Below are 26,068 nucleotides of genomic sequence, written 5' to 3' on the forward strand. Positions count from 1 at the left end.
ATTTGACTGCATACTACCGATAAAATGTCTTATTTTACTTATAGATTTGGCACACAGGAGTACATTTGGCAACATTTTTGTCAGTGAGTAGTTTATTTAGAAATCTACTCCCGGAAACGCGTTTTGTTTGTGCCTATTGCTTGACCCGTTCCCTCTGAGATTGGAGGGAGGAGTGAACATGGGCAGCACCCATCTGTGTACCTTTACCTGGGCTTAACTCTTCTTCCCTCGAGTGACATTCAAACACCCAGGTGGCATTTACTTTAGGGGTTTTACCTGCACTTGAAACACGTTACAGGTAACACGGCGCCTGTGCATCCTTGGATTAGATGAATAGAGGTCCTGTCCTGTGGCATCATGAAGGTCATGGAGATACTAGTTCTAGCACACCCCAGACCCCTAGTGTGTCCATCACAAGACCCCCTACAGTTCACATATCAGCCCCATGTCTGGGTCGACGATGCAATCATCTACCTGCTGCAGGAAGCCATACTCCTCCCTGCATAGACCCAACACCACTGTCTGCGTCCTGTTCTTCGACTTCCTCAGCGCCTTCGACACCATCCAGCCCAGTCTGCTGAAGGCCAAACTGGAGAACATGTGGATTAATTCTCCCCTTGTCACATGGGTCGATGACTATCTGACGGGCAGACCGCAATTTGTTAGATTACAGAACTGTGTGTCTGACCGTCTGATCATGGCTGTAATTTTTCTTTTTTCTGTAATCTGGCAGAGAGAATAAGAGCACGCGTATCCATCTCACTTGATAGACCACATTTCTCTCTATAACTTAGCCTCCTTTGGTCAGACAGATGAGGATCACACAGAGCGACACCTGCTAGTCTTTTCCTGTGGGTTTGCTCGCCTTGGATCTTTCCAATGGCTGAGAACGGACTTTATTGTTGATGACTGGACTTGTTTCAGTTTCTTGAAGACGTCTCACCTCTCAGCCAAGAGGCTTCTTCAGTTCTAACTACCTGGAGGGGAGTTACAGGCGTTTAAACTGTGTGGGTGTGTTCTTACAGAGTCGTTAAGGACCCCTGTGAGCTCTGAGTTTCAGAGTTGTTAGGGCCACTTGTGGATCGTTAGTCAAACCGGTCTTCATGTGGGTTTCTCAGGCTAGGTGAGCCCAGTTGTGAATGGTTGTTAAGCTGTCTGGGGAGAGAACTCAGTACTGCATTGTAGGTGGGTGATAAGTAATGTCTTATTTCACATCCTCTGTTCAAAGATGGTCATTCCAGTTTGACATAGGTGGATTCCTTCACTCCTATAGGAGTCTAATTGAAGAAACTCAGTGTAACAAGACGCTGGCTCTAGACACTGGCTCTACCCCTGAGCCACAGCTGATGTGGGCAGCTGTGGCTGATGTGGGCAGCTGTGGCTGATGTGGGCAGCTGTGGCTGATGTGGGCAGCTGTGGCTGATGTGGGCAGCTGTGGCTCAGGGGTAGAGCCAGCGTCTTGTTATCGGAAGGTCGCTGGTTTGATTCCCCTGGTCTGCATATCAAAGTATCCTTGGGCAAGATACTGCTCCTGATGTGCTGGTCGGCACCTTGCATGGCAGCCACCTGCTAGATGCCCTAAATGTACATAAGTGATGTCTTAGGCCACCTCCTCTGTTCAGTTTGACATAGATGGACTCCTTTACTCCTATGAGAGTGAGTTGTTTAAACCTGTACCTCAATAAAATTCATTCTGCAACTTTATTTCTTTTTTTTTTTTCTCTTCACATTGTCGGGCTTCTGTATCAGTCACAGGTTGTCTATTAGATCTAAACTCTGTCTAAATGATGGACCAGTTTCACAGAAGTTAGGTCATATATTGCTGAGTAGCACACACTCACCCCATGCTTCTGCTGCGACCATCTCATGGTAGAGGACCACAACTCCGAGCAGGAGAATCGTCCCAAACAGAAGATATTTGCTGTTGCTCCGCAGTTTCTTCAAGAGGAAAAACACCATCTTAGCAATTTATTTATTTTTTAAAAGGACTTTCTGTTGCTGGGTCCTGACCTCTGCACCAGCTGGTGTCGCACACTGAGCAGCGCAACAAAGTGAGGAAAAGATGTCACACCAGTTTTAAAGCACACAGCTTCCATGAAGACGGGGAGAGAGGCAGGGAAAGAGCGGAACAACGTTTTCAGCCTCACTTTCAAAGTAAAAGCACATGTGGCTAAAAGACGTTATTGAATGTCTTCAATTTAACTGCATACTACCGATAAAATGTCTTATTTTACTTATAGATTTGGCACACAGGAGCACATATGGCAACTTTTGTCAGTGAGTAGTTTATTTTGAAATCTACTCCTGGAAACGCGTTTTGTTTGTGCCTATAGCTTGACCCGTTCCCTCTGAGATTGGAGGGAGGAGTGAACATGAGCAGCACCCATCTGTGTACCTTTACCTGAGCTTACCTCTTCCTCCCTCTAGTGACATTCAAACACCCAAGTGGCATTTACTTTAGGGGTTTTACCTGCACTTTAAACACGATCAACAGGTAAACACGGCACCTGTGCATCCTTGAAATAGATGAATAGAGGTCCTGTCAGGAATACCTTGAAGTTTATTGTTTATGGTTTCTACTGCAGGCTGAAAGAGGCTCGAGCCTCTAGTAGAAAAGTGCCCACTTGGCTGGTGGTAATTCTAATTAGGCTTTAATCATGATTTATTTGCATCAACAGCAACAGATTAAAAATACATATTTGTGGTTAAAATCTGGCAGAGACATTAAGAGCACACCTTTTTGTTTTGTTTGAACTTGATAGGACAAATTTCTCTCTGTAACTTAGCCTCCTTTGGTCAGAAAGATGAGGATCACACAGAGCAACACCTGCTAGTCTTTTCCTGTGGGTTTGCTCGCCTGGGATCTTTCTAATGACTGAGAACATTATTGTTCACAGAAAACACACTGAACTGCTTTCTTCTTTAAAAAACAGACACGAGGCGTTATGGTCACTCAGCTGCACTGAGCAGGGAATACAATGAATCGATGTTGCATTAGACAATAAGATAGACTCCTAAGGAAAAGAATTGGTAATTTAATGGGAGTGAATTGTTTAAACCTGTAGGGTACCTCAATAGAAATCCCTTATGTAGTTGCATATTGTCAATAATCAAAATAGATCACAGAAAACTGCCATTGTTGGATATGGATTATGTGTGGTCCATTGTGACTCCACTCTCTTGTGGCTTATTTGTCTAATGTCAAGCAAGCAAACAAAGAACAAAGAGATGATGACTCCTGCTTCTCCTGAAAAAAAAAAACAAAAACAAAAAACAGACCCTCCCTATTTAATTGTGTCAGTGTACACAAAACAAAAGATTCATGTAAAGAAAGTCCTCCCAAAACTAAGCAAACACCTAAACGTCAATACATTACATATTTAATGAATAGCTCTTTTACTTTGTTTTATCATCCACCTGGAGAGAACAAGCAGTGCTATTCCTTCATCACACCGGAGACGGATCACACCCGTAAACTGACACTGGTGTTCCTGAGAGAAAGCAGGAGGATCACATCAGATCTCGTTCTAACACAGGGAAACGAAGACTCTGACCTCGTTTGTGAATATAAAAATGATATTAATAATATGAGGAAATTCATCTGATATGCAAGAGTATCATCACCTGGATCATCATTGTTTTCTGCACACATTGTCCCCTTGTAACTATTGTGTTGCAGTGCTATGTACTGGGTGTAATGCCAGTCCAAGTGGACCTTGCTGTCAAATGAATGTTGAATTTCCTTTAAGCCAGTTCCTGACGTACTGCGGTCACGAGAATGGGAAATACGTACATGCAACTGGCAAACATGACGGCTGTCGGGAGGCATGAAAACAAAAAGCACTGTATGGTGACGAATAGATGAAACAGTCAAGAACATCACACGCAATCAAGCTGAAGCTATTGTTTATTATATCCTTCTGTCAGGGCAGACCAAGCAGTGACCCTTCCAACAGACAAAATAAACTCCAACACACACGACCCCACAGCCCAGTTTTAAAATCAGCCCCCTATTTCAGTTTCTGCCCCACTCTACAGGTGCTGTCAACTAAAATGAACCAACAGGGCTTCCCATCTTCTTCCGATGGCGTACCATCTCTAACAGCCTGAATCTGATGAGCCATATATGCACATGTTCATACTGTACATGTACTTCTTACAGTAAATTAAGACTAAGACTTAACTGTTTATTACTTGAGTGTGTCCAGGAGAAGCTGATTAATGTCCTTTCTAGCTTGTTTAAAATGCACATATTCCAGTTAAGTAATTGGTTGAATTCATCATTTTGAGAACAATACAGAAATCACAAGCACAACACTGGAAAAACAAAAACAAAAAAAAAAAGTACAAAGTCAGTATCTCCAAAGAAAAAAGTCCTGTACCCTGGGGGCTATAGGGGAGCTCCATATTCAGATTGAGAGAGAAGCTTGAAGTCCGACAGCTTTTCCAGGTTAACGTCTTATTACTCCGCCCATCCACAGTGCTGCTACATACGTACTTTGGGACACAAGCACTCTAACATTCAGACACATTATATCTATGCACACAACCATCACAACTCCAGGAATTGATCAGTAGGCCCATGAGAGGAGGGTTGGATGGATGGCATAAAACGTGAGGAGGGGCATAGGACAGAGGGGGTAGTGCAAGGTGAATGGTCTAGCCCTTGACGGGTGAGGGTTTGAAATTCTGCGCTTAACACTTGGATGCACTTTTTTTTTTTCCTACCCAAAAACGCTGTGAAAAACACATGCACAGTTCAAAGCTGTGGGTCGAAAGGGTTCGGGGGGATGCGGGTTGTGGCACACAACTCATTTATTAAAACCACGTCCCACAGTGCCATCAGCTGGGGGAGGCCCCACCCGCTCCTCTAGCAGCCACAGCAAAAAAAGCCCAGACACAGAGAAAAAAGCCGGAGAAGACGCGCCCAAAATCAGTGCTCTCGTTGACACGCTCGTTCTTACATACACACACACTTCATACACACACAGTCAAACCTTAAACACAAATGGCCAAAGTTACAAAAGTCTGAAGAACAGATGAGCCATAGTCTCGTCTTCATCTACACTTTCGCATCACTCGCAGCTTCTTTTTCTCCGTTCTCGACATCCATCTCATCATTGCCGTTGCTTCCACTCTTCACCTTCTCGGCTTCTTTCTGTTCATGAGAGAGAGTGAGGAAAAAAAACAACAGATTTTATTTCCTCTAGTACAGTCTCTTTGAAAAACATGCCTATCCCTCCCTCTGGTGGCTGTTCTTCAATCCTTCACCTTTGAATCCCTCTCTGCAAACTTCTGGAACATGTTGGCGTAGATGCGCTTGTCTTTCTCGTGCTGCTCCTTGATGCGTTTCTGACAAAGAACCACCTGGCAGGATATAATGAGAAGTAGTTCAAGTGTTGGTTATCAGTATTGGCTGAAAACGATCCATATCAAAGAGAGCAGCGTACACCAGTTTTGTTTTGGATGATAATACAATAAACATAGCCAGACCTCACAGCAAAATGAGGCTTCACTGTATAAAAAGGGACATATTTATTCATCTCTACAAAACTCAATCACCATGATGGCAAATTCTTGGAAAATAAGACCCACATACCTGGCTCTTGGCAGCTTTGTTGGCAGGATACAGTTGAACAACTTGCTGGAAGTCATCTCTTGCCTTGTCAAACTCCTTCATACCAAACAGTGCCTCTCCCCTTCTGAACAAAGCCTTCTCATTGGATGCATCCAGCTCCAGAGCCTACATTATCAAACAAAGCATGACGAACTGTTTACAGTATCCTACCAAATAAATACAAAGCCATTATAGTATAAAAGACACCTGTTTGAACTATACTCAGTGTGAGATTACTCTAAGACCAACAGTGTCCACCTTGAAGACAAACTTTACCTTATCACAGCTCTCTAGGGCTGCGTTTGGCTCCTGCAGTTTAAGGAAGCACATGGCCAAGTTCAGATGTGCAGCCAGCCGCAACGTTTTCGCTTTCTTCTCGTCCTCCTCCGACAAACCAGATTCATGTTCCAGCCATGACACGATCCTTTTGTACTGCACCGACGCCTGCTTGTATTTCCCCTCCTAAAGCATAAAGAAGCCACATGAGAACACATAAAATATTAACCTGTCTTAAAAAGACTCTCTTCAAAGCTGTGTGTTTGGTAACTACATCCCCTGCATACCTTAAAATACTGTGTTCCTTTCTCTTTGACAATGATGCTCTGCTCCAGCTTCTCTGCCGTGTTCATCTCCCATGACTCCTTAGCCTAAAGAAAACAAAAACAGACAATCAATCCACTTCTTAGAGCGGGAAATGTTTCTGTAAACAGCTGACGTGTAATTGGCCAATTTAAGTCGAGACCTGTTTACCTTCTCAAAGTTGGCCAGCTTGATTTTGTATTGCAGTGTTGCTCCACCAGGAATATTATACTTTTCATTTCCTGCATTCCCAAAGCCGTACCTACAAATTACATACACTTATTAGTCATCTCAAAAGTGTTGTAAAAATGTTATCAGCTGTTGCAGTTTAACTAAAAGCAGTATAGAGTAGAGCAGCAGGGTAGATTGGAGATTTTATTCTCATGACACAGATAGACATCTGTAGATTGTGTTGGCCAAATTTCAGTCTTGTTATTATTATAAGTCCAATCACTCCACTTGCTTTATAGCTCAATGACTTTAATCCCTATAGGGTCATTGATACATATCTACATTTACAAGTAAAGGCTGGTCAAAGAGTGGCAATGATTGTAAATAGACATTCAGCCTTGGAGATTTAGATTGACACATGAATGATGCGATAGAACAAAAACAAACACTGACTGTAATAACACATCACTATAGCAAAACACTGATCATACTTAGGCTTCATAGTGAAGAGTGCCTCCTCTCCCTGCTCCATAGCCATGATAGCTTTCTCCACTCCGACTGGGAAACCAAGATTCTCCCCATCTCCGATCTCAAACTTTAGTTCTCTCTCGTCAAATACGCGTCCCTCGCAGGAACCCTCCACCATTGCTGAGGAGTTTAAAAAAAAGTTGGGGTTAGCTTCTGACTCAGACTTGACTTTGCCACAAACTTTGCCACAAAATCCAGCAGATTGACAGCTGAAGGGAGGAGGCAGCTGAAGACAAGCGATAGAATTTCTGTGAATAACTGAATCATTTAAAATTGTTTGCTTTGTTCAGGATGTCTGTAATCACAAAGTGAATCGAGAAGGGGGTTAAACTGTAGATAAATTCCCACAATTTGACATTGGCGGTATAAATTATTTGACAATTATTTGCTTCACGAGCATGGAGAGGTGTAAGAGAGACTTTGCTTAAGAATAAAAAATGTGGAAACCATTTGTATAGCGGAAGGAGTCAACCATTTTGATGGTTATCATACAGTGTATGATCAAGTTTGTTCAACAGATACAAAAAGCCTTGTTTTATTTTCATTCACTACTACTACTACTACTAATAATAATAATGCCATATACTTCGATATACTGTGACAGCTTGCTGCTACAAGCACAGGCAAGATAAATGAAAAAGAGAAAATGAAACTAAAAACAGGGTATAGCCACCTTTCAAATCTAAACTGGTTAAACGTTTTAATAGCATAAAATAAAGATGTAAAATATATAGTTTGAACAACCAAGGGAGGCTTAAGTTATGCACCTTGCATTTCTTTATTAAATCAGGTTTTGCTCTGACTCAGCTTGCCACTTTCTAAAAACAATTCCTTTATTGTCTTTGAAATCCAGCTAATGATTTGATGAAACAAAAACCTTTACGCAAATGAATCCACAGACATTGAAAGAGTACTAGTCTACCATTAACATTTTAATAGTGAAGTTACTGACTGCCATGCTAATCTCTAAAATTAGTATCCATGACTGTTTTCTTCTCCTTTCTTTTTTTAAAGTTTTAGCAAATAAATAAGTGTGTCTGGATGTGTTACCTTCGACAGAAGCTCCTTCATTCGGCTTGGAATATCCCTGCCCTTTGGTGATAATGCGACGGATGATTCCTTCATCCTCATCCTCAGTTATGTCCTCACCTCTAAAGTCAAACAACTCCACCTAGAAGTGTAAAGACATGTAAATTAATATCTTTTCAAACCAATAAAAAGGACCAAGGTGCACAATGGATAATCAAAATACCCTGATATTACTAAAGCTTACCTCAAAAATAAGAGTGGCATTGGGGGGTATCTTGGGTGGGCTTCCTGCAGATCCATACGCATACTCTGGCTTACAGATGAGCTGGCTCAACTCGCCCACTTTCATTGTAGCTACACCGATGTCCCATGCCTTTATTACTTGCCCTAAAAGACAGAGAAGATTGATTACCAACACTTACTATGCAACTACGGCAGGGGAGCGTTCATGTCTCTGCTAGATATGAAACCAACCTTTGCCCAACTCGAAGGAAAACTTCTCTCCCCTGTCTCTGCTCGAGTCGAAATGAGTGCCATCCAGAAGCGTGCCCACATAATGTACAAACACTTTATCGCCGGTCATGGGCAGCTCTGTGCCTGTGCCTTCCCTCTTCACCAGCTGGAAAACAGACAGCAAGAAGAGAATGTAACAAAAAATTCAGTTATAGATTTATAAAAATGAAATCATCTCTGCACCAGACAAGTGAAGCCAGCCAGATGTATTTGTGTATTGTACCCACCCTGCAGTTAGGTACTTTGCATCATAAGAGATCAGGCTGCCAAATCTTTAATTGTGAATGAACGTGAGCTGTAACGTCTCATTCAAATCCCTCTGTGGATGTGTGTGTGTGTGCGTGTGAATATCAAATGACTCGATCACCATTAATAGCTTTTACATTTGCTCTTCCTCCTGGACTCCAGATCATTCTAGAAATGTGGATGGTTGAAATATCTAATAATCTATGTTGTTTGCATTCTGCTGATTAGTTAGCCATGACACAGATAACAGGAAACTGTATAAAATGCGTTAAGGTGTTGTCAATGTTGTGGCTAGCTTGATTTAGCTGCTTTTTGTTGACAGTGCACGCGATAGGCTAGCTTACAACAGCTAACGTTAGCATAGCCGCGTGAGTAAACAAGCAGCCCGCTAACCACTCACTCAGCTAGCTGGATTAATATACAGCCCCAAAAATATAAAATGTACCTTTAAAACACCCCCATCTTTCTTTGGTGTGATGTCCTCTCCCTCCATTGGGATGCTGTGTTGTCCTTCACTTGTCTGCTCCTCTGCAGTCATTGTCATGAAGAAGCTTCCCCCCCTCCTACTCTGACCTGCACTTCAATTCAAACCTACACTGGCTAATAGTCGTGGCTAAAGCTAACTACTTCTCAAACCACGCCAAATGCAGCGAGCAACAACCTGACTAAGGTCAACGCTAGCTAGCTAACTACCGTTGGTTAAAGCTCTCCGCTAGCCTAACTTAGGCTACTGGTGAACAGGCTAATGTAAACAAAATACACGCCACAGCTTCAAGTTAGCTGCGCTGAGAATGTGCTATGCTATCGTTGTGCACCAGCCACACTTGTATCCAAGCAGGATATGAGCTTCCTATCAAGTTGCCTCAGGTCCACGTTGTCTTGAAGCCAAACGTCTGACAAGCGCTTAAAGAAGGGTAGAGAATTTTCCAGACATTCAAGGAGGAACCATGGGGATAAGCCCGCGTTTTGGCGTTACTTACACAGCGCACGCATTTTCCGGGGAGGCGGTGCACACGCGGAAAACAGGGCAAACCCATAATCTACAGGTATTTTGTGCGGTCACATAAATAAATAACAGAGTACTCAGTTAAGATATTCTGTAATATCAGCTGAATCCCACGTTAAAGAATAAAAATAGCATATAGACGTACATAACTCCGCCCGCTCGGGCGTTACTGTATAGCAAAACAGGCGCTCGTTGTTTTATCTCGCATCCTATTGGTCAGATTCTGTGTCCACTCCTCTTTGTTGGCGCGGTTGTTGAATTGCCGGGAGTCGAAAATATTGACGCGTAAAGTAAAAACTACTTCATATTAAGGACATCTGAGGGTAAATATAGCGACGATCTCTGTCACATTATCATCATCAGTAACTCAGATATAAGACTTCAGCTAATAAGGGGACTTGAATTGTTTATATGTTAGCTAGCTAACATCAGAGCTATGGATCAAGACAGCTAAATTAGCGTTGACGTTTCGTTTGAAAGCAGCTTATCTTTAAGTGACAGCCTTTAAATGAAGTGATAGATGCTTGTTACAACACGTAAAGCTCTATAGTTGAATGATGATTTATGTCGATGTGGTTAGTTGACGCATCGTAGTAAAAAATGAGGGAAACTTAATCAGAAATACGTCAAAAACAGAATTTGGCGCATGCGTGGGTGCCTCCTGTGAGACATAACATCGCTATCAGAAGTTGTGTCTTGTAGCCCATGCAGCCAGTCTAAACTGGAAATGTGTTATCTAGTTAACCCTGTTGTTATCTTCCAGGGAGGTCCACGAGCATGGAGAATGGACGAGCCCAATTTCCATTTCCCTACCAGCCCTATGACATCCAGGAGCAGTTTATGCACGCCCTGTACAGTGCACTTGACCAGGGCAAAGTGGGCATCTTTGAAAGTCCAACTGGGACGGTGTGTATGTGTGAATGCATTAAAAAGAGAGATGGCAGCAGAAGCCATTCGATTTTATATGACGTGCATTTCCTTTCATTCAGGGCAAGTCTCTGAGTCTGATATGTGGAGCGCTCAGCTGGCTCTCAGACCACGAGGAGAAGAGGAGGCAGGAGGCAGCTGCTCTGCTGCAGGAAGGAGAAGCAGCTCTTTCCACCTGCACCTCAGCCAGCAGCTCCTCCGCAGAGCCCGACTGGATCACTGATTTTGTTCAGAAAAAGGCCGAACGAGACTTGGTGTCAAAGTTGAAGGTGCAGATGTCATTGCATTTCAGATGTGACCTTGGTGTGGATTTCTAGGAATTTGGGCTTTAATGTGTTTTTTTGTGTGTCAGGAGGAAGAGTTGAAAAGAAAGAAGAGGGAAGAACGATTGGAAATGATCAGAAACAACGTTCAACTGAAGTATGCGATGAAGAGAAAAGTAAGTGATCTAAAGAGCATCAGGAATTCACCCCCATAAACACAATCACTCTGAGCCACAACTTAACTGTCTGTGTGTGTGTTTGTAGAGCTCTGAAGATGATGAGGCGTTCAAGCTGCTCCAGCTCAGTAAGGAGGAACAAACAGAGACGCAAGGAGACCAAGAGGACGAGGAGCTTATTGTCGCAGAATATGAGAGCGATGACGAGTCAAAGACCAGGAGCAGGTGAGGGCTGCAGTTAATTGTTCACCAATCAGATCAAATGTTGCATCCCAGTGAGTTATTGAAAAGACTGGCAGTGACATCAGAGTGTGTTTGCTCCCATGCTCAGGTTTTGTACTGCTGAGGAGGACACAGATGATGACCTGGTTGAAGAACACGTCGCTAAGGTGCGTACTTTGTAAACTGTAAGAATGATTGTCCCACTGGTATAAAATATAATAAGTGTCACACATCACACTGACTACATAATGCATGTTCTCAGATTTACTACTGCAGTCGCACTCACTCCCAGCTGGCCCAGTTTGTCCATGAGGTTCAAAAGAGTCCGTTCAGTAAGGACATCAGTGTGGTCACTCTGGGCTCACGGCAGGTACGTCATTATTGTTGACTTTTTATATAATTAACGTGTGTGAGAAATACTAGCAGTAATTGTGATTGACCTGAGGAATGTTTCATCCTGATCACTAGAGCAGGAACTATTACTTGTATTGAATCTATGAAACGTGACTGTTAATCACGACACCTGACAGTGAACCTAAATCTGTGTATTTCCAGAATCTGTGCGTCAACGAGGAGGTGCGTCGCCTGGGCAGCATCCAGCGCATTAACGACCGCTGCATTGAGATGCAGAAAAACAAACACGGTGAGAGCCCCTCCCTCACACACCAGCTCAAAACTGCTGTCTTTTTACTTCAAGCTTGTAATAAATCTTTTGACCTTTTTAAAACCAGGAAATCTCTTTTCCAAGAGTGTCCTGATCAAGATAAGCATAAATAACAACGAGTTGCAAACAACATTAGATCGATTGGACACCAAACATGCCATAAATCCAACATAACCAACATAAATGAATCAAACTCTGCCTGTTCATCCATTTTGTAGAGAATCAGCATAATGAAGAGGGTGTGAAACGTAAGCGCGGCCCAGCAAAGGCTGTGTGTCCCTACTACAAAGCTTCAGCACTGCAGCAGATGAGGGACGACCTTCTGGGGACAGTCCACGATATAGAGCAGCTGCTGAAACTGGGCCGCGAAACACATTCGTGTCCTTACTACTCCACACGCCTCGCTATTCCACCTGCACAGGTAACAATTTCCAAAGGTTAACCCGAGGAGCAATAGCCAATCAACTTAAAGTATTTTTATTTTTTGATTAACTTTTCTATGCAGGTTTCAGGTTCATCTGTACGGTGTGTGTTTATTGTGTCTTCGTAGTTGGTGGTGTTGCCCTATCAGATGTTGCTTCATGAAGCTACAAGAAGGGCAGCAGGAGTCCAGCTGAAGGGACAGGTAGCTGTTATTTTCGAGCATTTCTGATTCCATCACAGTTTTTTTTTTTTTTTTTTGCTGAGCCATCGTCAATATTATGATGACAATTAAAAAAAAGTTTAACCTGGCACACAGTGGTAATATTTCCGAACGAGGATGTAAAAGAAAGGAGTGCATATCTGATGATTCTTCCATACATTCACCTGTTTCACAGTTTCTCTATTTCAGCTGCAACTAACGGTAATTTTCATTGTCAATTAATCTGGCAAGTATTTCCACGATTAATTGTTGAGTCTATAAAATGTCAAAAAATTGTGAAAAATGCTTAACACACCTGTCCAGAGCCCAACGTGACTGCTTCAAACTGCTTATTTTTTCCAACCATGAGTCTTAAACCCAAAGATCTTTCATTTAATTTCATAAATGACAAAGAAAGGCAGCAAATCCTCACATTTGAGAACCTGGAAACACCTAATGTTTGACATTTTTGCTTGAAAAATGACTGAAAACATGAATCATTTATCTAAATAGCTGGTGATTAATTTTCTTTCAGTTGACTAATCATCGCAGCTCATTCTGTATTTGATAGTTTCCTCATCAAATCGGTGAAGATGTTCTCTATTTGCTACTGTTTTGTCAATGTCAATTTCAATGTTTCCTGTTGCAGTGTGTTGAGCCCTCAGGGCCACCGTAGTTCCAACTATTTGAAATGGAATAGATCTGGCTTATTACTGACCAGAAATCTATATATATATATTTTTTACAGGTGGTGATCATCGATGAAGCTCACAATCTTAGTGACACACTCTCCTGTATACACAGTGCAGAGCTCACTGGAGCGCAGGTAAACACATTCACACAGATCCTGTAATCATGTTAAATGATGCATGTTCCCTGTAGTATGCTTAAATGTGAATCTTCCGCAGCTTTGCCGTGCCCACTCTCAGCTCAGCCAGTATGCCGATCGCTACAAGTGAGTATACACACACTCAGACACACGCCGACACAGTCACACGATGCTCTCATTCACAAATCAGATATTGTATTACCTTCCTGCGTCCCGATGTTTTATACTTCTGCAACATCAGGAGCCGGCTGAAGGCGAAGAACCTGATGTACGTCAAACAGATTCTGTTTGTGATCGAGGGGCTTGTCCGCGTGCTGGGAGGTGAGTGTGTTTGGACTGAAATTAGTGTTTGATTATTGATTATTGCCTGTTTGTAATATATGTTAGGGGGGGAATTTCCACTTTTAATGTAAACCATATCCTTGCAGGTAAGGTGGGGCAGAATCCTCAGAGCCAGACGACACAAACAGGTCAGTATATGATGCATAAACACACACTCTTACACACCTTAAGCAGACATTACTAATCAATCATGTTTCTTTTATCCTTTAGGAACTGAAATGCTCACCATCAACAACTTCCTGTTCAAGGCTCAGATCGACAACATCAACTTGTTTAAGGTATTACAAAAATGTGTTGTTAAACAAATCACAATCATGGCTCCAAACAGCAACTCTGATTCTTTCAATGTCACTTTAGTTACAGAGATACTTTGAGAAGAGCATGATCAGCAGAAAAGTAAGTTTAATATGCACATATGTATTGATCTTACCCTCATATAAATGCTGTTCAGTTCTGAGAGAGATCGTTGTTGTAAAAACAACTGAATACTACACGCGTGTCCTCTCTCTGTAGCTGGTTGGCTTTGTGGAGAAGTATGCAGGATCAGGTGTGAGTCTGCACACTCAGAGCAGCTCCAACAAGGAGAACCGACGCACCGAGGGCTTAAACCGCTACCTTCAGACGCTGCAGAGCAACCAGAGCGCTGCTCCAGGTCAGAGGGCTGATGTTTCTGTCAGATTCATGTTTAAAAACACATTTGGTAGATCCTCATTGCAGACATGTAGCGTCATCTATTGAAAGGACCTGGATCCTACTCATGAGAAAATGTATTCATGTATTTAATGTTTATTTGTATAGGGACAGGTTTGCAGCAAAGACGTATGCAAAACACTGCAGCGTTTATAGCCTCAGCTGATTTACAATGCCAGTCCCTAGATTGGCATTTTAAATACATAAAACATAAAACGCAGCAAATACGCAAGAGACGGTACAAACACAACTTCTGCAGTAAATACGTACAAGAAAATACAGACTGTAATACAATTCACAAAAACCTACTCGACTGTCATGAAACATTAATGCACATTAATCAGCCAATCAGCGGTACTGGACAATGTTCGTCTTGTGTCACATCAATTTTGCACTGGCACTTTCACAATGTGTCACTGAAAAATTCATCTTTGAGCAGTAGGTAGTAGTATAGCAGGCCAAAAAGGCTTTTAAAGCGGGTACTTTTCTTGTGAAAGAAGGCTAGATTAAAGGTTGTTTCATACATTTTTGCGATGATTTTTCTCTTTCAAGTAGAGTGTAATGAGGGCTGAATGACTTTGAAGGAGCTCAGTTGTTTTCCATTATGAATATATCTTTGTTATCCTGGCAGAAAAAGGGATAGTTAATAACAACAAAACAAAATGAACAACACAAAATAAACATTGTATCCGCATTGGCCAAATTGTTATTTTTAAGATTGTATCAGCCCAGAATTTTACAGTCAGTGCATCCCTCTCAGTCCCCACAGTTGTAGTCGTACTAAAAAAAATCTCCCACATCAAGAGAACATGTATGTTGTTATTTAACTGATATAATGCATGTCGGATCATATCCATGCCCCTCACATCCAGCCGTGTCTCACACTCTCATATGGAAGCAATCAACAGAAACTGAACAATGTTGTTTCCGCTGGCTGTCCGTTACGATTTATCTGCCCTGTCTGCTCCCATGTGTGCAGTGTCTCCAGCGGACCAGCAGGGGTCTGTAGAGGCAGAGAAAGTGCTGTCTGCGTCCCCCATGATGCAGGTGGAGGGTTTCTTCATGGCTCTCACCAACAGCAACACTGATGGCAGAGTGGTGGTGCACAGACATGGTACCTTTTTTTAAGTTATTTATTTTAAAGCACAATGCCAAACAAAGGAGTGTCATGAAACCAAAGTGTTTTTAAAGTACACCATTTGTGTAATGTGCAGGCACTTTGTCAGAGAGCAGCGTCAAGTTCCTGCTGTTGAATCCAGCGGTCCACTTCGCCCAGGTGCTGAAGGAGTGCAGGGCGGTCATCATCGCAGGAGGAACCATGCAGCCTGTAAGTTATTTTAAATCCAGCAGAAACGAACGAAGCCCTCGTGTGTATGTTTTTATCATTCCTAAAGATGTTATATGTAGGTTTCAGACTTCAAACAGGAGCTGCTGTTTTCTGCCGGAGTGGGAGAGGAGCGCATCGCTGAGTTTTCCTGTGGTGAGTGGCCCATTTTTATAACACCGCAGTACTTCTTCTTGTGTTTTTGTAATGCACTCTCCGCCACTCTCTCTCACAGCGATGGGTTTATCAATATTTCTGTGTGTGGGATTATTTGATGAATATTCCCTTACTTGACGGAAACTCAAATAACAAGAGATTTTTTGTATGAGTGCTAATTTCCCTGTTTGGTTATTCACTCAGACTGAGAGAGAGATGTGAGTCATGATTCCAGCTCAAGTGAAGGATGTGACACATTATATTATTAATAAAATGATGATAAAAATGGCCCAAACAAAACACCCCATGAACTAAACCGTGAATGAATTGTTAATCTACTCTATGCAAACAGTAGACTTGATGTTCAGGATGATTTGAACGTTACATTTTCTGCCCATCATCAGACAGGTTGCAAGTTGAACAAGGAAGATTATTGTATCATATGTGCTCCTGTGACTGTGGCACACAAATGTAAAGCCGTGTACTGTGACTTTCATGAAAAAGGGAAAGATCCAAGGCACTCTTTTGGCAAAAACGTTAAAAACAGATCTTATTTATGTTGCCTAAAACATGCCTGTTTTACGGCCTGATGTTTTCTTATTTAGTCTGTTTTTAAAAAATCAATAAAACAACTTTCCCTTTGCCTGGTAACTTTGTCCGTAGGTCATGTGATTCCTCCCGAGAACATTCTTCCTCTCGTCTTGTGCAGCGGTCCATCTGGTCAGGAGCTGGATTTTACTTTCCAAAACAGAGACTCTCCCCGCATGGTAACCAACAAGCACAAACTGGTTCATTTAAGGGTTATTCTGGTATTTTTAAACCTCAGGTCAAAGTGACTTAAAGGTAGAAATTGCTCCTGTCAAAGTGGGTCCATTAAAAGGGCTTGAAACAGCCGTTATATCACTCTGTTCAAAGCCACCAGACTCCATTGACAAAAACAGAAATTTTATCTTGCAGAACACAGAAGTTGCTGTTCTACTGCTGCCTCGATCTGTTATTTTGTTTGTGCTCTTGTGCGACTTTGTTGTACCTATTAGTCATTTACACATTAAGAATATGTAAAGGGCCCAGGTTAACAAATATCGAAATTTCCTTTTAATTTATTGCTGTGATAGGGTCGACTGCAGCTGCCTTGTTTATACAGACGTTACTTTGTTGACAGATGGACGAGACTGGGCGCATTCTGTCCAACATTTGTAACGTGGTCCCGGGCGGGGTGGTGTGCTTCTTCCCTTCTTATGAGTACTCGAGGCGGATCATTTGTCACTGGGAGGCCAGCGGCGCACTGACTCGTCTGGCTAACAAGAAGAAGGTACATCAGCTACATGTCTTTTCTTACATGAGCTGGTACAAAAATCTCTTCCTTAACTCAAGAAATCGTTTTTTAAAGTGAAAAAAGTATTTTCCCGACAGACTTTAAGTTGTCCGAATTACTCTCTCAGATATTCCAGGAGCCAAAAAAAGCCAACCAGGTCGAACAGGTGCTGAGCGAGTTCTCCCGCTGCATCCAGGTAGAACTGTCACTCCTCAAAACGCCAGCCCTCATCACCGAGCATTGACAATACATCACTATATTCTACAATCTCACTGTATTTTTCCTTTTGTTAGAGATGTGCTGCTGACAGCAGCAGTAGCCTCACGGGAGCGTTGCTGTTCTCTGTGGTCGGAGGAAAAATGAGTGAGGGCATCAACTTCTCCGATGACCTGGGCAGGTGTGTGGTGATGGTGGGGATGCCGTACCCCAACATCAAGTCCCCGGAGCTGCAGGAGAAGATGTCGTATCTGGACAAACACCTGGTGAGACTCTTTACGAATGGTCTTCACTGCATGTAAATATGCGTGTAAATAGTGGAAAAAGCCAATGTGGAAGTGCCTTTAAAACTGTATTTTTTCTATTGGCCAGACTCCACTGGTTGCAGAAAGACGTCCAATTGTATGTATGCTTATGAGAAAATGACCCTACTTCTCACCTGATTTATTACCTCAGTAAACAGTTCCCTAATGAGTTAATGGTCTCAATCGTTAGTTTCAAATCTTCACAATCAGGATAATCTCTCCAGCTCCAGTCTCTCATCCAAATATGGTCACTACTAGCTCCCAGCAAACCAAGATGGCGATGAACATAGTGCCAAACTCAAGGCCTCGGGAGTATTGAAATGAAGCTCAGTGTAAATCTCAACACAGTTTTGTTTTGTTTGCTTTGTAGCCTCACAGTGGAGGGAGGAGCCCTGGCCAAGCACTGATAGAAAACCTCTGCATGAAGGCTGTCAATCAATCTATAGGTAATGATGCAATATTCATGACAGATATAATAAAAAAAAAACATTAACAGTAATGATTCATTCTGTAGGCGGTAGACAGAATAATTCACATATATTTGACTTCCTCTGCCTGAAGGAAGAGCTATCCGTCACCGTGGCGACTATTCCTCCATGGTCCTGTGTGACAGACGTTACGCTCGACCTGCGACGCTCTCCAAGCTTCCCACATGGATCAAAGATCGCACCAGCGCACACACATCTTTTGGCCCTGCTTTTGCTGCTTTACGGAAGGTGAGAAGCAACCACACATACGTATCCACAATCCCACCACTGTTATCACGATTAATCTCATGTTGTCTTGTCTTTTCTTCTCTCCCAGTTCTTCCTGGAGAAGAAGCAGAGGCAGCTGTAGTTTCAACCGACGAGACTCGAAGAAGGGATTAGAGAGAATTTCCGGGAAACTCGCTCTGCATTAGCAAACCAAGACTGCGCTTCATTAAAAATACTGTGAGATAATTAAAGGGCTGTGTAATAAGTTCCTTATCACAAGATTGCCTCAGCTCTTTTATGTTTACATTCATGAACATTTTGAAGCCAAAGCACTTCTGACTGGAGTTCAAGGATCAGTCAGGGGACAGCTTTTCTGTTTTCAATACTTCCACTTTCATGTTTTGTCTTTTACTTGTGTTCTGCTTTGGCTTGCTAACGTCTCTGGTTTAGAGAAGTGAAGATGAATGCAGACAAAGGCCAAAGGAGTAATTTATCAGATTGACTCAGATGTATCAGTCACGTCTTCTAATGCAGTCTGGAACATGTTGAACGCACAACGAATGATAAATACTGAGGCAGCACCGGCGGAGGCATCCGTGTGACTGATTCACACTTGTGATGTGAAATATTTCAAGGACTCGACGTAAAATGTTGTGTAATGGAGAAAAAAAGTACTTTTATTTAATGTAGACATGTTAGTGAAATGATTTCAGTGAATGTTTATTAAAATATGCTTTACAATGAATATGATAATCAATAAATTGTTTCATTATTTGAGTTTTAGTGGCGTTTTGTTTAATTGGGTAAACCAACCGATGCAGTGAAAAATGTTGTTAGTGGGATATAATTTTGTAATATTATAGAGTGATTAGAAGTCCTTTGTATACAAAATTATCCAACACTGTCCAACGCTTTCATTATCAGTGCTTTTAGTCTTCATTGTCCGTCATGTTATGCCTCCCAGTCGTCGTCGTCTGCTGTCGGATGTGGGGCAGGAAGCGGTGGGATGACATCTGACATCCTGGCAAATGCACCGCCGGTACCAGCAGGAGCTTCACCTGACTCCCCGCCTGCTGGACCCTTACCAGATATGCCTGCGGAGAGGACACAGCACATTATTTACCGCCTGCCCGTCCAACCACCTGCGCAGTATTTTTTTAAATCCCCTCTGTTTATAAAAAGAGATCCTCACCTTTCCTCCGCATGGCGAGTTTATTGAAGAGATCGGACATAAAGTCTCCACCACTAGATGCGACTCCCACTGCTGAGAGACAGAGACGAGCAGTTAGTGAATAATTATACAATCGGTATTTTTCCATTAGTAACTCGTTCCCTGTGCTGCACATCGTTGCAACAAGACTTGATCTAGTTAGTCGGTATCAGCAGCGCCCTCTAAAAAATTAATGTAAGGTCATGATCCAGCCAGTGAACCACAAATGAAGGCAAAGATATGCACTCTGATATTAGGTCAGACAAAAACTGTAATCAAGCCAACCTTTTAATGAGTCTGGTGTCACAAAGCCATGGATTGTGAGGAAAAACAAATTATATATAAGCAAACACATGGATCTGGAGTGCTCATGTGCTGCTTCGACTGCATGACTTTCCTATCCTTGTTCAAGCTGCACCATGTAGCGGTTAATAAAACATGAACACAACCACATCTCCACTCAAACAATCTGACACCTTGCTCTTGCTCCTTCTGTTTCTTCTTCTCCATCTTGCGCTCTTTGATGTTGCGTAACTTGGCTTTGCCGATGCCTCCGGCGTTGCGGATGGACTCCAGGAGACTGGCGCGGCCGTCCGACGGCTGAACCACCTCGCTGGGAGCACCAGAGACGGGGCCTGCAGTCAGAGGAGACAAGGGTGGCAATATGATTACGCCCATTAATGTCAGTTAGGTCAATCTAATTAAGGGAGGAGCGGCTTTCCAACATTTTAACACACTGTCACACTCGATCATAGTCCGACAAGCATGTGTTATGAGCGCAGGAATTTTGAGCTGCATGCAAGACAAACCTGAACTCGGTGCTCGAGAGACTTCTGTGGGGCCGTCAGCAGGAGGAGGAGGTGGAGGAGGCGGAGGAGGGGGAGCTCCCGCGGGAGTGGCGGGGGCAAGGGCAGGCTCAGGAGGGGGAGGAGGAGGTGGTGGAGGAGGTGGAACATTAGGTTGGAGCTGAGGACCTGAAAAAAAGATGCGAAAGAGTCAGCTTACAAACAAAACATCAACATAAACCACAAATGGATAGTGGAAAGTGTGTGTGTGTGTGTGTGTACCAGGTGTGTTGCTCTCCTCAGAGAAAGAGGGCAGCTCAGGGATGCTGTGTGTGGGTCCTGACGGGGCAAAGCCAGGCCCGAGGTCTGCACTGTAGGACAGGTCGTCTGCGATGCCTGGCAGGTCGGGCAGGTATGAGGGCACATCGATCTCGGGTACCTGGCCCAGGTCTGGCACGTAGAAATACGACTCTGCCGTCTTTTAGAGACAAAAGATTATCAAGATTAATCATTAAATGTATCATTAGAAATCCTACATTAAGAATAGTCAAATTGTGTGTGTCAAATGTGTTTTGGTTGGAGAAGAGTGTGAGGCACCTGTCTCTCCAGTTGCTCTCTCTTGGTGATGGACAACGGTGCGTCGAACGGCTTCTCTTCTTTCTCTGTCTCTAGTGTCGTGTGTGTTTTTGTCACTGCTCCCGCCAGAGGATCAAGGAACACGTACTTCTTGTATCTTTAAAAACACACAAATCCAAAGACATGAAGAGAAGATTTCAATATAAGCTGTGTTTACAGTGAGCATCTGTGTCTATTTGTGTGCGTGTGGACTCACAGGTTCTCGGTAGTATTAAAGAGCAACAGGGAGCTGACAGATGAGATGTTGCGTGGCAGGCTGCCCAGCCCCTCCTCGGTCTCATCCTCAGACCTCTTCTTATTGCTAACACACACGGGGAAATACATCAACTTCTCCTGAAAAAAAGACAAGCAGACGTTGAGTGAGAGGAAGATCTGGAAAATGTCAACTAAATCTTGAACAACGCACATCACAAACGCAGCCAAAGTGCCCCGGCGCACAGATGCAGGCGCGCGTGCACACGCACACAAACTCTGTCTGCGATGCCGAATTATATGGTTGGGGATATTGCTTCTGGGGGATATTGAATAATGCATTTCTGCACCAGAGAAAATTGCTAGCAGTGTTTTCATTTTTTCTCTCTCTCTGACAAATACACAGAGGCACACACACACACACACACACACACAGAACAACACACTTGCGAGACCAAGCGCACGCAGCACAAAATATGCAGTTTTTTGTAAAGTTTCCAAAGATGGTAACGGAAAAACTGTGGTGTTCTCTATCAATAATGCAGGAGCTTATGCTGAGTCTCACACACACGCACACACACACACAAACAAACACACACACACACACACACACAAAACCACTTATACAAAAAAAAAAAAAACACGTTGAACTTTCCTACAGGTCTGTTGTTTTCATCAACTTTGGAGAAAAAAAAAAAAGTGACAAGCTAAAATAAAATTGGGCTGCTGTGATCTCCTCTGCCACATCTTTGAACCTGCCCCGGCCTGATGAATATTCTGTCCAAAAATTATTTTAAATGCCACGTCGCCCGTTATAGCCAATGTAACATTTAATTAAGTGGATGCCAGTTGGTTAATTATCTCAGAGGTGTGAAAAATTGAGACTGATGTGGATGAAAGCTCATCAGTGTCGGTTGAGTGATAAATGTTTTTAACAAGCACGCTGCTAATCATGAAAAAACAGCTGTTCATGAAAGAGAGATGATAAGTTACCATAACAACAAAATTTAAGAGCAGAGTGCAAATAGTAACACAAACACTTAAAGCAGATTTATTCAACTGGCGGCCCGCGGGCCGAGTGTGGCCCTTTAACAGCCTCATTACGGCCCTTTGATCATTTTATCTGCGAGCTCATTAGTCCATTCATGGCTGTTGTCAAGCAAAGAAAAACTCTCATTACATTAAAAAGTTGTAACCCAGGCTGTTAAGCAGCAGGCGAACCAAACAGACAACCTACCTCCAGGCTTAAAAAGGTGCATTGTTTTCACACATACAACACAATCAATCTGAAGTTCCGACGGGGGGGCTTTACCAGGAGGCAGTATTTTTTAAAACATAATATTTGGTATCAGAACACAAAAACCTGGCGCAACGGTAATTATCATGACTAAATCCACCTCACTTCCAAAGCATTTGCATGAATTCTCTGCAGTTAGAAGTTAAAATCGAATTAAAAACAATGAGGGCTGCATTTAATACGTCGATTATTTTCTTGATTGACAAAATGTAGGATCAGTTTTTCCCAAAGCCAAACCTCAAATGTCTTGTCCAAACACATTCAGTTCCTCATAGAAGAGTAAATAAACCAGAAAATATTGACATTTAAGAAGCTGGAATCAAAGAATTTTGACTTTTTTTAACTTAAAAAATTAATAATAATAATAATAATGATACTCAAACAGATTACTTCAGAACACTTCAATGTAAAGAATAATTGAAATCAAAATAAAGAGCCATCGATCTTTTGAAACTAATCCATGTCTGGGTCGAGTAAGGCTAAGAAAAGCAGCGCAGGTGTCCTCTCCGGCCATGTCACCCTGCTCTTCCTGAAGGAGCCTGAGGCGATTCCTGGTCAGACAGGATATGTCATGCCTCCTCAGGGGAGACATCAAGGAGATGCTCTCATCACCTCAGCTGACTCCTTTCCAACATGCAGGAGAAAGCACTTCCACTTCCAGCTCCTTCTAGCTATCTGCACTTTTCACCCTGCCCCCAAGGGTGAGCCCAGGATGCTCACTCATCCTTCTATCAGTGATTTCATTCTTTTGGCCACAACTCAATGCTCATGGATCAGGCATAAAGGTTTGGCTTTAGTTTTTTTTTCTCTCCATCAATGTGGACGCCACAGCGACAGAAAGAAGTGGTGGTTTCTATTAATATATAAAAAAAGGGGACCGGAGAGCATATTCCAATTATCGAGGTCACACTGCTCATCCTCTCCGGGAAATCACATCTCAGAGCGCTGGAAAGAAGACCTTGGATTCTGGAGGTGCAAGGTGGATTCTGTCCACGCCATATGAGTGTCTCTTAGGTCATGGGCATTTGCCCCTACAGTCTGCGTTAACATGAGGAGTCGTGACTTTAGCTCCGAGCCCCCTCGTGTCCTCTGATGACCGCAGTGAGAGCTGCGTCACAGTTCCTCAGCACCAAGATAAAAGCCATGTAAATGGAAAATTAATCATGCCTCTTTTATCCCTGTTTGTACCCGCAGTTTTAGCAGCGTCATCTGTATAAAGAGGCCTCGACACCATCCGACGAGCACACGCTTTCTTCTGTTTTATCTTAGCTACAGCACTATGGCTCGTGGGCTTTGAGACATTTGTTGTAGAACACTTTGTGAAACCGTTTTTTATTTGTTGCATAATTGCATAACTGCATGTTAGAAATCCCTGTGTCATCAACATTTTAACGCAGTCATCTTACCTGCAAGGCCTTCTCATCAAAGGGCCGCAGTTTATTCTGTATCCTGTGTCGAGGGCGGGTTTGTGAGGAGGGGTCTGTTGCCTCGGTAAAGATAGACGAGTAATCCTGAAGTCGATCTGGGGCCGGGTACTTGGCACTGGAGAAAACCTTTAAACACAGAGAAGAGCTGATGTAACGGACGGACACAGGGCTAATTATTGTCTTCAATGATCTCATTGTGTATCATTGGTGCAATATGTAAAGCTGCTTCCAAAAGTGGAGGTGCTGTGTTACCTTGGTGGCCTTCTTACTGCCTTTGATCTTGTCGACACGGGCCTGAGCTAGTCTGATCCGGTCAGTGATGCTTTGCAGCTGGCAGCGGTTCTTCTCTACACTGTCAGACACCCTGCAAGCAACACACACAAACACACAATCCAGTATAGCTGGCTTTAGATACTGTTGTTCACTTTTCTAAAAATAAATGGCATTCCTTACATGTCAGACAAGACTATTTTTTCTAACACAAGTGGCGTAAAATGTGGCTGAGAAAATGAATTCCTCATGTGTTAGACTGTGGAATCCATTATTTAAAGACAAGGCATATTTTCTGTTGAGAAATACATGAAAGATGCTGATATCAACAACCTGTGTGATGTTTGCTGTTATGTGTTAGACACTACCTTATGGGGGGGGGGGGGGAAATCCTCTAGTACTTTAAAACATTTGGCTTTTTTGACTTGATCCAAATAAAAAAATGATTAATTAATAACATCAATGAACAACGCAGAACAATGTGACCAAAACCTAGAATTTCTGAAGATGCAACCACTAAAAAGAAAACATTTCATAGATTATCACAATACCTGATTGAATTGAATTTTCTTTTGAGAGACTAATCTAACAAATCCTTTGAGCACTACTCATTTGAGATGCATGCCATGTTAGGTATGATGTTAACATACAATTCAATATCATTCAATCCATAAATGACAAATCCTCCGATGCAAAATCCTGTAGCCTGTCATTTGCATATCAAGGGGAAACCATGACACACTCATGCTATTGGTAATTTCAACAAATCCTTGGTTTTCATTGTGGCTTTAAGTCCCTATCACTAGCTATTATGTGTGTGTGTGTGTGTGTGTGTGTGTGTGTGTGTGTGTGTGAGAGAGAGAGAGTCTGGGCTTGCCTTTTGAAGATATCCGTAGAGATGGTCTCCAGGTAGAGTAATGCATCTGCTATTTGATGGACAGCCTCCTCTCTCCTCAGGTCTGGCTGGATGAGAGGCACTGAGTACACCTGGCCCTCCAGGCAGTGCTTCTGTGTCATCCTAAAGACAACAACAACAACAGTTTATGATCAAGAACAAGGCTGTGTGTTACTGACATCCTTACAATCAACCTAACTTCAGTGTATGATTCTGGTAAATGAATCAGGGAAATCTTTCACAGTGGTTGTTTTTAGATCCACCACCACTAAAAGGTGTTGTTATCTATAGACCTTTATCGTTATTTAAATTCTGACCTCTGTACAAAACCACACTTCAGACCTCATCTGACTCTCACATGACAAGGCTAAAATATACAAACACACCAACTTATTCCAATGCCATGTTTTATTCTGTTCAACACCAGCTCCGGTCGATCCCTGCAGCTGTATATGGTTGATATCAACAGCTAATAAACACACATTATGGATGTTAATTGGCAAATATATTCCAAAAGAAATAATAAGACAGTCTGTCCATGCTAAAGAAAGCATCGCCGTGAGCCTTAAATCCAACAATATCCGTTTAACGACACGTTAAACTGCGAAACGTAGTCGCTTGAAAACATTTCTCTCACCTGACCATGGGTGTTGTTTACTTGTTAACGGTTATATGACAGATATCATAAGAATTAGCTCGGCTATCGGTGCTAGCATCTGAGCTACTGGTTAGCAAAACAACGGTTCCATACTTCCGCTTCCCCGTGTCATGTGACCACGCCATATTTGTAGTGTTGCCTTCAAGTTCACTCGGACATTTCTAATTTTCAGATTGAATGAACTGAGGAATTTAGATTTTAAGACAAAACTATAACTTCAAAACAGTATTCGTCAAAAGAATATTAATTATTATTATTCATAG

The 26,068-nt window shown here is 42.6% G+C and overlaps 3 protein-coding genes across 4 annotated transcripts; 1 reads left to right on the forward strand and 2 right to left on the reverse strand.

The window, feature by feature from the left end:
• Positions 1 to 3,889: 3,889 nt before the first annotated feature.
• Positions 3,890 to 9,627, reverse strand: fkbp4 (FKBP prolyl isomerase 4). Its single transcript, XM_084364300.1, has 11 exons — positions 9,129 to 9,627; positions 8,399 to 8,543; positions 8,169 to 8,311; positions 7,946 to 8,066; positions 6,859 to 7,015; positions 6,368 to 6,458; positions 6,181 to 6,264; positions 5,894 to 6,079; positions 5,600 to 5,743; positions 5,272 to 5,367; positions 3,890 to 5,158 (listed from the first exon to the last, which is right to left on the reverse strand). The coding sequence occupies exons 1-11, from the start codon at positions 9,225 to 9,227 to the stop codon at positions 5,063 to 5,065; spliced, it is 1,362 nt and encodes a 453-aa protein (XP_084220426.1). The 5' UTR covers positions 9,228 to 9,627; the 3' UTR covers positions 3,890 to 5,062.
• A 290-nt stretch (positions 9,628 to 9,917) lies between these two features.
• ddx11 (DEAD/H (Asp-Glu-Ala-Asp/His) box helicase 11) lies at positions 9,918 to 19,180 on the forward strand. 2 transcript variants are annotated; one of them, XM_084364096.1, is made up of 27 exons: positions 9,918 to 10,012; positions 10,453 to 10,595; positions 10,679 to 10,885; positions 10,969 to 11,055; positions 11,144 to 11,280; positions 11,387 to 11,444; positions 11,540 to 11,647; positions 11,833 to 11,920; positions 12,160 to 12,362; positions 12,492 to 12,566; positions 13,312 to 13,389; positions 13,472 to 13,518; positions 13,634 to 13,713; positions 13,821 to 13,862; positions 13,945 to 14,012; positions 14,092 to 14,130; positions 14,248 to 14,386; positions 15,404 to 15,538; positions 15,639 to 15,751; positions 15,832 to 15,904; positions 16,568 to 16,671; positions 17,067 to 17,216; positions 17,347 to 17,415; positions 17,513 to 17,701; positions 18,111 to 18,186; positions 18,302 to 18,456; positions 18,545 to 19,180. In XM_084364096.1, the coding sequence occupies exons 2-27, from the start codon at positions 10,467 to 10,469 to the stop codon at positions 18,575 to 18,577; spliced, it is 2,682 nt and encodes an 893-aa protein (XP_084220222.1). In that variant the 5' UTR covers positions 9,918 to 10,012; positions 10,453 to 10,466; the 3' UTR covers positions 18,578 to 19,180. The 2 variants fall into 2 exon arrangements, with proteins under 2 accessions (XP_084220222.1, XP_084220223.1); XM_084364097.1 differs by having other exon boundaries at positions 9,944 to 9,974.
• On the reverse strand, positions 19,140 to 25,903 carry wash1 (WAS protein family homolog 1). The gene is made up of 11 exons (XM_084364099.1): positions 25,785 to 25,903; positions 25,130 to 25,270; positions 24,235 to 24,346; positions 23,962 to 24,108; positions 21,263 to 21,399; positions 21,028 to 21,163; positions 20,713 to 20,908; positions 20,455 to 20,619; positions 20,122 to 20,280; positions 19,628 to 19,699; positions 19,140 to 19,529 (listed from the first exon to the last, which is right to left on the reverse strand). The coding sequence occupies exons 1-11, from the start codon at positions 25,790 to 25,792 to the stop codon at positions 19,387 to 19,389; spliced, it is 1,416 nt and encodes a 471-aa protein (XP_084220225.1). The 5' UTR covers positions 25,793 to 25,903; the 3' UTR covers positions 19,140 to 19,386.
• Positions 25,904 to 26,068: the final 165 nt, after the last annotated feature.

This window comes from Pagrus pagrus (assembly GCF_965226575.1).
Source record: "Pagrus pagrus genome assembly, chromosome: 10".
Lineage (NCBI taxonomy): Eukaryota > Metazoa > Chordata > Actinopteri > Spariformes > Sparidae > Pagrus > Pagrus pagrus.

Coding starts and splice junctions, on each gene's coding strand:
- fkbp4 (XM_084364300.1), bottom strand. CDS start 9,227: ATGACAATGACTGCAGAGGAGCAGACAAGTGAAGGACAACACAGCATC. Junction 6,265..6,367: donor AGCTGGCCAACTTTGAGAAG/GTAAACAGGTCT, acceptor TGTTTTCTTTAG/GCTAAGGAGTCATGGGAGAT. Junction 5,368..5,599: donor ACAAAGCTGCCAAGAGCCAG/GTATGTGGGTCT, acceptor ATATCCTGCCAG/GTGGTTCTTTGTCAGAAACG.
- ddx11 (XM_084364096.1), top strand. CDS start 10,467: ATGGAGAATGGACGAGCCCAATTTCCATTTCCCTACCAGCCCTATGAC. Junction 11,445..11,539: donor TTGAAGAACACGTCGCTAAG/GTGCGTACTTTG, acceptor GCATGTTCTCAG/ATTTACTACTGCAGTCGCAC. Junction 11,648..11,832: donor TCACTCTGGGCTCACGGCAG/GTACGTCATTAT, acceptor GTGTATTTCCAG/AATCTGTGCGTCAACGAGGA.
- wash1 (XM_084364099.1), bottom strand. Junction 21,400..23,961: donor TTGATGAGAAGGCCTTGCAG/GTAAGATGACTG, acceptor TCTTTTTTTCAG/GAGAAGTTGATGTATTTCCC. Junction 19,530..19,627: donor ACTCGCCATGCGGAGGAAAG/GTGAGGATCTCT, acceptor TCCTCTCCGCAG/GCATATCTGGTAAGGGTCCA.